The sequence below is a fragment of the Drosophila mojavensis genome, unplaced genomic scaffold (genome assembly GCF_018153725.1).
Source record: "Drosophila mojavensis isolate 15081-1352.22 unplaced genomic scaffold, ASM1815372v1 contig_81, whole genome shotgun sequence".
Lineage (NCBI taxonomy): Eukaryota > Metazoa > Arthropoda > Insecta > Diptera > Drosophilidae > Drosophila > Drosophila mojavensis.
In genome coordinates, this window is record NW_025318907.1 from 3,002,231 (window position 1) to 3,013,176 (window position 10,946).

A 10,946-nucleotide genomic window follows, 5' to 3' on the forward strand; every position below is an offset into this window, starting at 1 on the left:
CGGAGAAGATAAGTGATTTGCTAGATCAATGAATTTTCTAAGTCTTTCAGCAAATTTATATAAGAGTCATACGAAACCCAAACCAAATGCTTCAAGAAAACACGTGAATATTGTTATATTAATTTTTACGTATTTGCTGGTAGTTTTTATTGGTAATTGCATTTCATTATTAATTAAACATAATATTTCCATTTTATATGTATTATGTGTGTATGTATAAAGATTGTTTTCTTTTTAATTAATTTATTCTTTTGACATTTTGAGTTCATTACGAAAAGCGAAACTAAAGGAAAATCACATAATTTGCTGAATCGGAGAATCGGAAATTGGGTTGTGTGCTCAACTCTCAATCGAGAGCTCCAAGGATTAGGTAGCCTGCAAACCCTTTCTTGCAACTTGTTGTTCAGTTTGTCGTATATGTATATATGCATATTTTGGTGTGTACTCTCTGTATCGCCTGATCGTATATGGAGCGATCTATATTGGTGTGTCGGTATATTCTTCAATGAATCGAAACATCTCAAAGTACCCGTCGCAGTGCAGGTCTTTTCAGTGGATCACGATCTGGTATTTATGTATGGGTGTAAATAGGTGTGTATAGGTTAAATGAATTGATTTTTATGTCAAATATATGTTCAGCATGAATTCTATGTTCAAATGTTACTTGTTTTTTATTTCTCTGCAGTGTGAGCTACCAATTTGTTGATTTATCTTAACACTATTTTTCTTTCGCGCTCTCTTTCTCTCTCTCTTTCCGTTTCGCTTGCTCTTCTTTTTGTTTCGTTAATTTATATATTATATTTTTATAAGTATTAATTACATTGATAATTAGTTTAATTATTATGTTTGCTTGTAAACAACTTTACATGATAGGATTTTTAGTTTAGATTTCTTTTCTTGTTTGTTTCATGTTTGTAATTTGCTATAAACAAAAAACTATGCCTTAAAATAATACTTTAGTTACAAGTTTTATTTCTCGCGCTTTGCATTAATTTTGTTCGCCTACTTCGTTTGCATAACTAAAAAACAATCAACAAAATGAGTTAGGTGCAAATAAAATAATGATTATTATTTTTACTTTTTCTTTTTCTTTTTGTAACTAATATATATATATATCTATATGCTTGGGTGGGGGGATACCGGGTAAGAGGGAGTTTTCTATATAAAACGACAACTAATAGTAGGCCTTAAAGTTAAGATCGGGGATTCGCTGCAGAAAAAAATCAAAACAAAACAAACACTAATTACAAAGCGATCGGGCTACATCGGCTGTCTGAGGGGTTCTGCATGCAGCCAGTGTTGCCACACGTTGGCCGCGAGCAATTCGCTTGAATTTTGTTCCATTTCTTCTTTCTCTTCTTGTTCCGTTTAATACATAACCAAACCGTGTTGAATGCAGGCAGTGGCAGATATCAAACACAGACGCACAGATACAGATACGGACATTGATTCGCATTCAGATTCGGATGAGGATGCAGATTCAGTTGCTCCCGTCACACACGCACGCACACATACATACATACACACATGCCCACATACATCTTAAAGCTATACACAAAAAATGTCAAGTTAAATGTACGAAAAGATTTGCAATCGCCAACGTCTTGGAGGCCCTCCTAGAACATAATGCGTGCGAGGAGCAACAGAAAAAGCAACAGCAACAGCAACAGCCACAGAAGCCGTTGCCATGCGAGGAAGCTTCTGCCATTCATTTCCATACTCTGCCCGCTCCCATTTCCATTTTCGATCCCGTTCCTGCTCTTGTTCCTGTTTACGCTTAGCATCATCTTCACTGTCGTCTTCGCATTCATTCGCATTCGCATTCGCGTGTTGCAGCGTCGGTTGTCAACAATTCGTGTAGACGCCTTGAGTGTAATACAGCTCGGTGATCCGCTCCGGCAGCGTGCTGTACAGGTTGGTGATCAGGTCGTGCGGCAGGCGCGACCACGCCTCCTTGATGCGGAAGATGAGGTCGTCCTTACGCGAGAACTTTCGACCGCCGTCAAACACCTCGCGTATCAGCCAGCCCCAAATGTTCTCCATGATGTTCAAATCGTGGGCAATTGTGGGCCACTTTTGGGTCTTCAAGCCCTCACCATTGAGCAGCTCCTGGGCGGTGGGCAGAGCATGCGACATCCAATTGTGATCTTGCAGCACAAACTCTGTATTGCCGCCCAGTTTGCTGACAATGTTGGGGCGCTCCCGTAAGATGGCCTCGATGCAGGATTCGGGCCGCTGCTTGGCGGACGAGACTTCCAGATGGATAGGTCCACCGACGCAGATCATCAGGTAGATGTAGACGGAGTTGCCACGCGGCCGCTGCGACAGCGTGCGCTCATAGTTGCGCAGATCGTGAAAATAGTAGGAGAAACCATCGGGGCCATCCAAATTGAAGCGTCGCTCATCATGGAAGATCACACGGCGCCAATGCTCCTCGCTCCACACGATGTACGTGTTGGCAAAGTTGAGCCGCTCCGTTTGATTGTATTGCGAGAGGAGCGGCTCTGTTTTCAGTTTCTTGGCACAGTTGGCGGAGCCGGACGCGGATGTTGACGAGGCGGACGACGACGTTGAAGAGGATGACGAGGATGAACCTGACGACGAAGACGCTATCGCTGATGCTGACACTGATGAGGAGCCCGGCACACTGGCCGCAGCTGTGGCACGCAGCAGCGCATTTGCCGCGGCAGCGATATTGCTGTTGCTGCCACCGGCTATTGCTACTGCGCCGCGTGGCTGATGGCTGATGATTGTGGGTGAGACGCTGGAACCGTTCGATTGCTGTGTGGGCGCATGGCTGGACGCAGTGCCTCCTGTGCTGGAACTGGCCGCCGAGAAATTTGAGTTCTGATTGAGCGCATGCACAGGCAAGTGATTCTGTTGACTTTGCTGCACCTGCTGCTGCTGCTGCTGTTGCACTTGCACCTGCACCTTGTGTTGCCCGTGATGGGTGTGGCTCAGCTGCGTCTGTTGCTGTTGCTGCTGCGGCTGCTGTTGGTGCTGCTGGTAGTAGGGATGGTGATGATGATAGCTGATGTGCTGCTGGTGCTGGTGTATGGTCGGCTGTTTCAGCTGCAGTTGCTTCAGCTGTGTCTGCGACTGTGCGAGCAGCTGTTGCTGCTGCGCATGAGCTGCGGCTGCGTTGTTGTTGCCCGCCGGCTGCGCTGTGCCCACATAGTTGCCCTGATGATTCAGATAGTAGTGCAATGCCATTAGCTTGTTGGTATTATTCACTGTGCCCGCGCCGGCGCCTGTGCCACCGCCCCCCACAGTGCTCATCGTGGTGACGGGCACCGCTGTGCCGCCTGCCACTAGCTGCACGCCTCCTGGATGTCCATGGGCGGCTGCTGCAATGGCGCCCGCACTGGCTGCCAACTGAGCTGCTGATTTCGGATCGTAAATGAACTTGTTAAAGTTCTGCAGATCGTCCGGACTGAGCACTAATGTTTTCATTTGAAGTCTGGATTGAATCGCTGCTATTTTCTTGTCCTTTTCCCTGGGGTGTTGTTCTGTGCTCTTGCTGTTTATGTTTACGTTGTTGTTATGGATTTATGCTTTATGTACTTTCATGTGCGCAAACGATGTGGCAACTCTAGTATTTCGTAAATGCAGTCGACTGAGTGCGCGGCTCCAAGTTGATCACGCTCACGCACACGCACACGCACAACGCCAACTACAACGACGCACTTTCACGAATGCGCGCTGCTCGTCGACTCGCCACTGCCGAGATTTCCAAATTCGTTGTGCGCTCGAGTTCGAGTTGTATTAACGGTTGTTAAGCAACACCGAACACCGAACACCGAAATGCCGAACAGCTACAGCTCTATGCCCACCAGAGTCTCTCTCCTCTCGCTCTCTGTCACTTGTCTTGCGCTCTCGCAATGTCCAGCTAGAGGTACGCTCTTTCGTTCGATCGCCTTTGTCTACGTTTCACAGTGGGCGTACATGCGTGCGTATGTGTGAGTGTGTGTGTGTGTGTGTGTCTGTTATCAAAGGGCTAGCCCTGGCCCTGCTGCGTGTTTGTCGAATTAAGCTTCAGCTCTCGGTGGCTCTCTGGCACGATTGCAAAAGTCGACGACGTCGTAAAAAGATGTCGGTTTACTTTCCCACGTACATACGTGCAAGTTGGCAGCTCCGTTGTCGTAAGTCTGTGTGTGTGAGAGGGTATGTGTATGTGTGAGTAGAGCTCTTTCAATATGTTATCCTCTTTTGTTGAAGTGGTTTTTCTTGTCGGTTGCTGTTGCTGTTGCTGCTGCTGCTGCTGCTCTTGCTGTCGTCGGTTGGTTGCTGTGCAAATGTTTCCTTGTTTCTTTATTCTGCGTGCCGCTGCTTCGATGTTGCCCCTAGCTGTTATTGTTGTTGTTGTTGTATTGCCGCTTTTAGGTATTCAGTTGTCGTCGATTTACCTGGAATGAAATAAAGCAGGTACGTATGTGAGAAAGAGTCTTGTTTCACACTTTGCATTGTGTTTTCCCATACAATATATGCAGTACACACACACACACACACACACACACACGAATCACTTATATAAATGCATTCACATACACGTATATAAATATATACATATGCATATATTTATATATACATATATAAGTGTGTATTTTAAGAGTTGCTCGTGTGTGCATGAGCCGAAACATGTATTCCAATAATTTCTTGGTGAAATCTTCTTTGTGCCCGACAATATGGAAAAAAAAATCGAAACAACAAAAACAACCATTCGGAACAGATGTTCAACGTACTCAGATTTCAGGTCCCCGTTTCCCTATGCCAAAAAGTAAATAAAAGGTCGTCTGTCTCTCGGTCGTCAGCGTCATCGTCGCAGTTGGTGTCTTTTGTCGTTTCTTTTAAAATGAGAGCACACGCACACAAATGCACGCACAACCAACACACATACACACTTGGACAAGTGCAGTTGCAATTCGCATTTTGGAATTTTTGTTTTTTTGGGAATCTTTGTTCGTTGTTGCAAATTTCACTTTGTAGCTCGGTGTTTTTGTGTGTTTCTCTGTTTTGTATTTTCGACACCAGCAGTGATTGGGTCAAAGTTCAACTGCTCAAGGAGAAATTCACAACAAATATGTTTTGTGCATATGCTGCGCAGGTAGCCAGATGATTCCGCCGGCAGGTGTTAAAACGAAACATCCTAAATATATATATAATCACTATCCAGCTGCTATGAAACATGTTTTCGACTGATTCAACAACGGGGAATGAATATGTCCATATATGCACGCACACAGATTCATTCACACATGTACACATTCATAACAGGGACTAAAAACCGGTTGGTGATTGATGTCTAAACTAAATGAAACTAAACTTAACAAATATCAAATATTATACAAATAATTCAATCAAATGTGACCCATTTTTAAATATACTTGAAATAAAAATAAATAAAAAATCTTTCATGAAGCTGTAATCAATGTTTAGTATTGATTATATATTTTGAATCACAATAACAATTTTTTTTGTTATGAGAACCACCTTCCAAAGGAATTTGTTAAATCACCATTCATAGATCGATGCTTTTGCAGCCCTGGAATATATTCAGACACAATCTGTTTTAAAGAGAGACGGATTTTGTTTTGTGCAATTTTGTTGCGTGTTGTTCGGGAAAAAAACGAAGCCAAAAATAATTTTGCTATATTTGAGTTTGTTGTTGTTGCTGATTTGACGTTTTTTGTTTTTGTTTTTGACGATAACGCTACGGCATTTAATATATGCATTGTACACACTCATACATATACTTATATATATATATATATATACATATAAAAAATCTGTATATGTACAAAAGACATTTAGTATACACATAGGCCAATGTTTCTACGTGTTGTTCCGAGCTTTGCGAACAGAGCGACAGACAAACGCTTCGGTAGACACGAGTAGCAGCACGCACGCACGCACGCACAACTTCCAATACCGATATTTCAGTTGCTCCCTGCTCCCCCTGCCGCTCTTCCACAACAATTAGCTAATAAATTTGATTACTATGTATTTGCGGGCACAGTATTAAGCTGGCCAGGCCAAGAGCTGCCAGTATACGATGGAGCCATTTCCTAAATGGTGTGAGTTTCCCATTTTCTCATTACTTCTGCGATTTCACAGTAATAATAAAATGAAATGAAATGAAAACCAAGTCCGCATAACAACAGGGATGAAAACCGGTTTGGTGCCCAAAAACCAGAGTAAGGGAAGAAGAAAGCTGCTGCTGCTGCAGGGCCATTCGCCTTTGTGTGTGTGAGAACGTATGTGTGAGTCTCTTTGGGGTTGTTCATTCGCCAGTGTTGCCGTATGCGTGTGTGTGTGTGTCTTACTGCTGCTGCGATATAAGTCGGTCGCCTGTCGGTCACTTTTGATCGAAGCGAGCACAACAGTTCACAAACTATGAACAATCACCAAATGTTTTTAAATACATATTTATGAAGATTCTATGAAAATATAATATATTAAAAATGAACTCTTTTGAAATTATAAAAATATCGAAACAGGTTGAAAATAATTTATATTGAGTAGATTTATCATTTCAATCTAAATTTGAAAAATATAATATATATATAATGAACATTGAATTACTTGAAAATAAATTAAATTTGTATCATTGATTGATTTTAAAATATGTTCATATATATTGAAATGTTAAAATTAATTGAAAATAAATTTTGATTTTATAATTGAATGACTTAGGATTTGTATATTCTGAATATATTATTATTAAAATTAGTTGAAAACAAATTTAATGAATTATAACAGTACAATTGATTGATTAAGTGTAGTTTTATAAATGCAAAATATATAAGAAGATCAAGTTTAAAATATTTTCTATAAATTCCAATCGAATAGATTGCTCGAACAGAGCTCAGATACAAAAAGCGTAGATCATTTCAAAGAAATATTTAAGTTTTACACACTATTCGCGGAGGTCGAAAGTTCAACGCGAAGACAAACCACTTCGGTTAACGTCACGAACAAAAAAAAACTTTTTTTTTTTTTTTTTCGAATTGGTCGCGTGGTATGTGCTTTTATCTATTATACACCTGATACGATAAGATATAAGCAAACAACGATCGCAATAATATATTATTATTATTATTATTATTATTGGACTTCAAGCTGTAACAAGCTACGCCCGATAAATATAGTATAGTAACTGTTTTTCGAATTGGCTGACTAAGAAAATTCAAAGGTAAAAAACACACGTTTGACTCATGTTATCTCTGCCATATGATTCGAGGAAGCAGTTTTTTTTTTTATTTATTATTATTTACTGCGACTTTGTTGCTGCTGTTTTTCGCAAGTAATTTTTTTTTATTTATTTATTTTTTTTTTTTCAATCCACCATGTGATTCACACTTGAGAATTTATATTTACAGCTTCACTGTTCCCAATAGCATTGATTATTGATTTCAAATTGATTATTGAATGTACAGATGCGTATAACACTTTTGTAAAGTCAAATTTTAGGACACTTTTGTCTGCTTTCAATGCAGTGAAAAATATTGCAATTTGCTCTTGATGTTGTTGCTGGTCAAAGCCATATTGTATTCTGCATGTGTATGTGTGTATGTACAAGTGGAATGCGACAAATAACATACGCGAATACGCGTTGTGGGTGGGAATTGAATCGTTTGAACAATAACGTTGTTTTGTATAGCGTCGTGTTTTACGTTTTACGTATCACATGCATGCATTTAACGAGACCTCTCCTAGATGCACATACACCAAACCAATTCAAGCACATGTAAATATATACATATGTAAATATCCAAAAATATAAACGAACCCAACGACAGCGACACCAACAACAGCGAACTGATGTTCGCTCGAGCTGTACGTAATAAAATCCCTAGCGCTGCAATGCAGTCGCTGTCGCTGTCGTAGTCGGCAGCGCAGTTGCTGCGCAGCCCATGCTTCGCCTCTTATTTATAAATTGAGCCAGCCCTTATGTGTTCAACTCTGTTATGTACCAGCAGCAGCAGCGGCTGGCGAGACATACATATGTACATACACATTGTCTCTACGTAGTACGTGCGTGCATGAGGTTTGTCTGAGTTCGTATGCGTGTGCGCTCTTGTGTGATGCCATCGTCGATATTGAAAGTATGTATGTATGTATGTATGAACATTTGTACATAATACGACGTATCGATGTTGGTTTGTACGGTACGAATCGTTGAAAATTGCTTGGGTTTGCGAACAACGGGACGAAGATTTGATACGAAGTAATTCTTTCAGTTAATTGTTTATATACATACATATTCATGAATGTATGTATGTACATATCATTTTCATTTTTCACGGAACAAATATGGCTGCACAGAAACTTGCGTTGAAATCGCTTACGCTGCTCACATTAAAGCTTATAAAAACTTTTCACATTCACAATAAATATATGTACATATATATAAATATATATACACACAATAAATATAAATATATTTATATATATTTACACATATGTACGTAAGTATACATGTATTTCTGGTTTTTTAATCAAATATTGAAAGAACGAACGACCATTAAATGCTGACTGGCTGATTGGGGAGCGTAGATTCCGTTTGCGTTGCCGTTTGCTGGTTTGAGTGCGTGATTACGCCATTTTCTTTACTCTTGCACGCCCAATTTCACATTTACCTCTTTGTTATATTTTTGTATTTATTGCTTTGCACACGCGTACATTGTGTTGACGATTTATTTAAAGTATTTTATATATATAATATTTATATATATCACTATTGGGTAAATTTTTCCTTTAATAATTCTTTAAATGCATTTGTTAAAACTTATAAGTTTTCACCACTACCACACACACGACTTGTCGACAGACTCGCTGAGGTTAGGGAGATGGCAAAACGTCGATATTTCACAAGCGATGATCTTTTTACTATCGTATATATCGATTAGTCTGTATTAGGTCTGTAAATTGTCTGTAAGATGAAAATTTACAATTTACTTCAAATAATCTGATGTTTCTTTTGAACTGAACAAAAGTGTTTATTTATTAACTTTCTTGTGGTTAAATTTAAGAGACATTACTAGAAAAGAGTTGTCTTCCAACATAAAATATCAATTATATGTTGATCGTTATAAAAGTGTTTATGTGGTTGTATTAATGAAATTAAATAAACTAAAAAACTTTTTTTTTTATGTAAATATAAACTTAAAGCAATTACAACGTACAAACGATACTTTAGTAGTCAAATGTTCTCATTAATCGATTTGTAACATTTGGTCATTTGAACAGCTGAGCTTTGCAGATGTAATGTTAATTTTTTGTTTCTCAACCAGCTGCTAAAATCCATTTGCAAATGTTAATCCAAGCTGTTAACTCCCCAATGAGATCACAACAAGACTTCAATGGCTTATATGTACGAGCGTGCCAAATTACTTATTTCTATTTTCATAAAAATGAAAGAACTACACAACTCTTTATCAGCAATAAGTTTCGCTTAGTAAACATTTAGTCGGTTGGATTTTGAATAACAATGAGAATAAAATCCTTGTCGGGGGCGACCATAATTTCATGTTTCTTGGAGCGCACTCGAAGGAATGTCATGTCGTTGGATGGGTCGAGATCGCGTACCACACTCCGCGCTTTGTCGGCCAGTTGACTCATCAGACCCGCATATTGAACGGTTGTTGTGTTGTCAAGCGTCGACTTAACTGGAATACCTAATAAGCCAACTATGTGTGAATAAGGTACCACGAAATAAATGCAAATTATGAATCTACCTTCATTGTTGACGACAATTGTTCCAACGACACCCTTATGGCTTTGGATTCGCTTCAGCGTTTCTTCTACTTCTTGCGACTGATATTAAAAAAGAATGTAAATTCATTATTTTTTTTATTATTAATATTTATTTTATTATTATTATTTATTTACCATTTTATCTAGTTTAGTTTAATCTCTTAAAAATTGAATGCTTTGCAAAAAAATAATAAACTTTTGTTTGTTCGATACGGCGGTGTGACCACCGTTCGAAAAGAGAAAACGCCAAATTAAGTTAAAAATACTAGTGCAATGTTGTTTGTTTATATATGTGGCGAGCTGCAGAATTTTTCTTTAAATATATATATATATTTTTTTATAGTTAACGGTTAAAATAATTTCAGTTAAATACTTGTAAGAATACAAGAATATACCATTTACTTAAGATAGCTGCAAATGGGTCACACTAAACACCGGTATTTGACCTGCAGACCTACATAACAGTCATTAGGAGATCCATGGCAACCAAATAAAGTAAAAATATATGGTATATAGTGACCGAATTAATTGATTAACTATGATTAAAGGTGCTCCTGAAAAGGTAAAGCTTTGAAAAAATATAATCCATATTAATAACAAAATAATTATTTATTTATAGCCACGACGAACACTTCAATATGTTGAAGAAGCTTTTCGACAAATTGAAAAGAAGAAAAACATTCGCGATGTTGTTATTGTTAACGAACTGGGTCATCCAGTAAAAAGCACAATGGAATTTAAGTCATCTGTAAAATTTGTTGGACTATTTCAAGAACTTCAAGGCAGAATAGAGCGAGGAATGGAACACATTGATCCCACTGATGAATTCTTGATGCTGCGGGTACGCACTAAATCCGATGAAGTTCTGTTAGTGCCAGACTCTAAAATTACAATTATTGTGGTTCAAAATGCAGATAAATAAAATTGGTAGCAATTTTCTCATAATAAATATTCAAATTGAAATTTTTACCGGGTCCCGCCTTGCGTCACTTTTGCGCTAACAGTAAGTGTATGAACTGCGTTAACAGGTGCTATCGCTCGCATGTTATCGACGTCATGTCTGTTCTAGTATTTTGACATCTGGCTCTGTTCTAGAACTAGATTATCTCTGTTATGGCACTGTTGGTAAACAAACTTGGTCATATATTATGATTGTAAAACAATAAATGCCGAATATCTCTCTTTTTAAT

General features: G+C 38.8%; 3 protein-coding genes across 5 annotated transcripts; 1 reads left to right on the forward strand and 2 right to left on the reverse strand.

The window, feature by feature from the left end:
- Positions 1 to 108: 108 nt before the first annotated feature.
- Positions 109 to 8,851, reverse strand: LOC6580583 (DNA N6-methyl adenine demethylase). The gene is made up of 2 exons (XM_002006376.4): positions 8,640 to 8,851; positions 109 to 4,406 (listed from the first exon to the last, which is right to left on the reverse strand). Exon 2 carries the CDS (start codon positions 3,451 to 3,453, stop codon positions 1,846 to 1,848), a length of 1,608 nt encoding a protein of 535 aa, XP_002006412.1. The 5' UTR covers positions 3,454 to 4,406; positions 8,640 to 8,851; the 3' UTR covers positions 109 to 1,845.
- Positions 8,852 to 9,368: 517 nt separating this feature from the next.
- LOC6580584 (dynein light chain roadblock-type 2) lies at positions 9,369 to 10,001 on the reverse strand. The gene is made up of 3 exons (XM_002006377.4): positions 9,892 to 10,001; positions 9,738 to 9,816; positions 9,369 to 9,677 (listed from the first exon to the last, which is right to left on the reverse strand). The coding sequence occupies exons 1-3, from the start codon at positions 9,892 to 9,894 to the stop codon at positions 9,466 to 9,468; spliced, it is 294 nt and encodes a 97-aa protein (XP_002006413.2). The 5' UTR covers positions 9,895 to 10,001; the 3' UTR covers positions 9,369 to 9,465.
- On the forward strand, positions 9,616 to 10,712 carry LOC6580585 (dynein light chain roadblock-type 2). Of its 3 annotated transcripts, none has more exons than XM_044011149.1 (3): positions 9,616 to 9,704; positions 10,164 to 10,318; positions 10,376 to 10,712. In XM_044011149.1, exons 2-3 carry the CDS (start codon positions 10,295 to 10,297, stop codon positions 10,676 to 10,678), a joined length of 327 nt encoding a protein of 108 aa, XP_043867084.1. In that variant the 5' UTR covers positions 9,616 to 9,704; positions 10,164 to 10,294; the 3' UTR covers positions 10,679 to 10,712. The 3 variants fall into 3 exon arrangements, with proteins under 3 accessions (XP_043867084.1, XP_032586117.1, XP_043867083.1); XM_032730226.2 differs by having other exon boundaries at positions 9,619 to 9,704; positions 10,100 to 10,318; XM_044011148.1 differs by having other exon boundaries at positions 9,626 to 9,704; positions 10,122 to 10,318.
- The last annotated feature ends 234 nt before the right edge of the window (positions 10,713 to 10,946 follow it).

Coding starts and splice junctions, on each gene's coding strand:
- LOC6580583 (XM_002006376.4), bottom strand. CDS start 3,453: ATGAAAACATTAGTGCTCAGTCCGGACGATCTGCAGAACTTTAACAAG.
- LOC6580584 (XM_002006377.4), bottom strand. Junction 9,678..9,737: donor AATTGTCGTCAACAATGAAG/GTAGATTCATAA, acceptor TTGGCTTATTAG/GTATTCCAGTTAAGTCGACG.
- LOC6580585 (XM_044011149.1), top strand. CDS start 10,295: ATGATTAAAGGTGCTCCTGAAAAG. Junction 10,319..10,375: donor TTAAAGGTGCTCCTGAAAAG/GTAAAGCTTTGA, acceptor ATTTATTTATAG/CCACGACGAACACTTCAATA.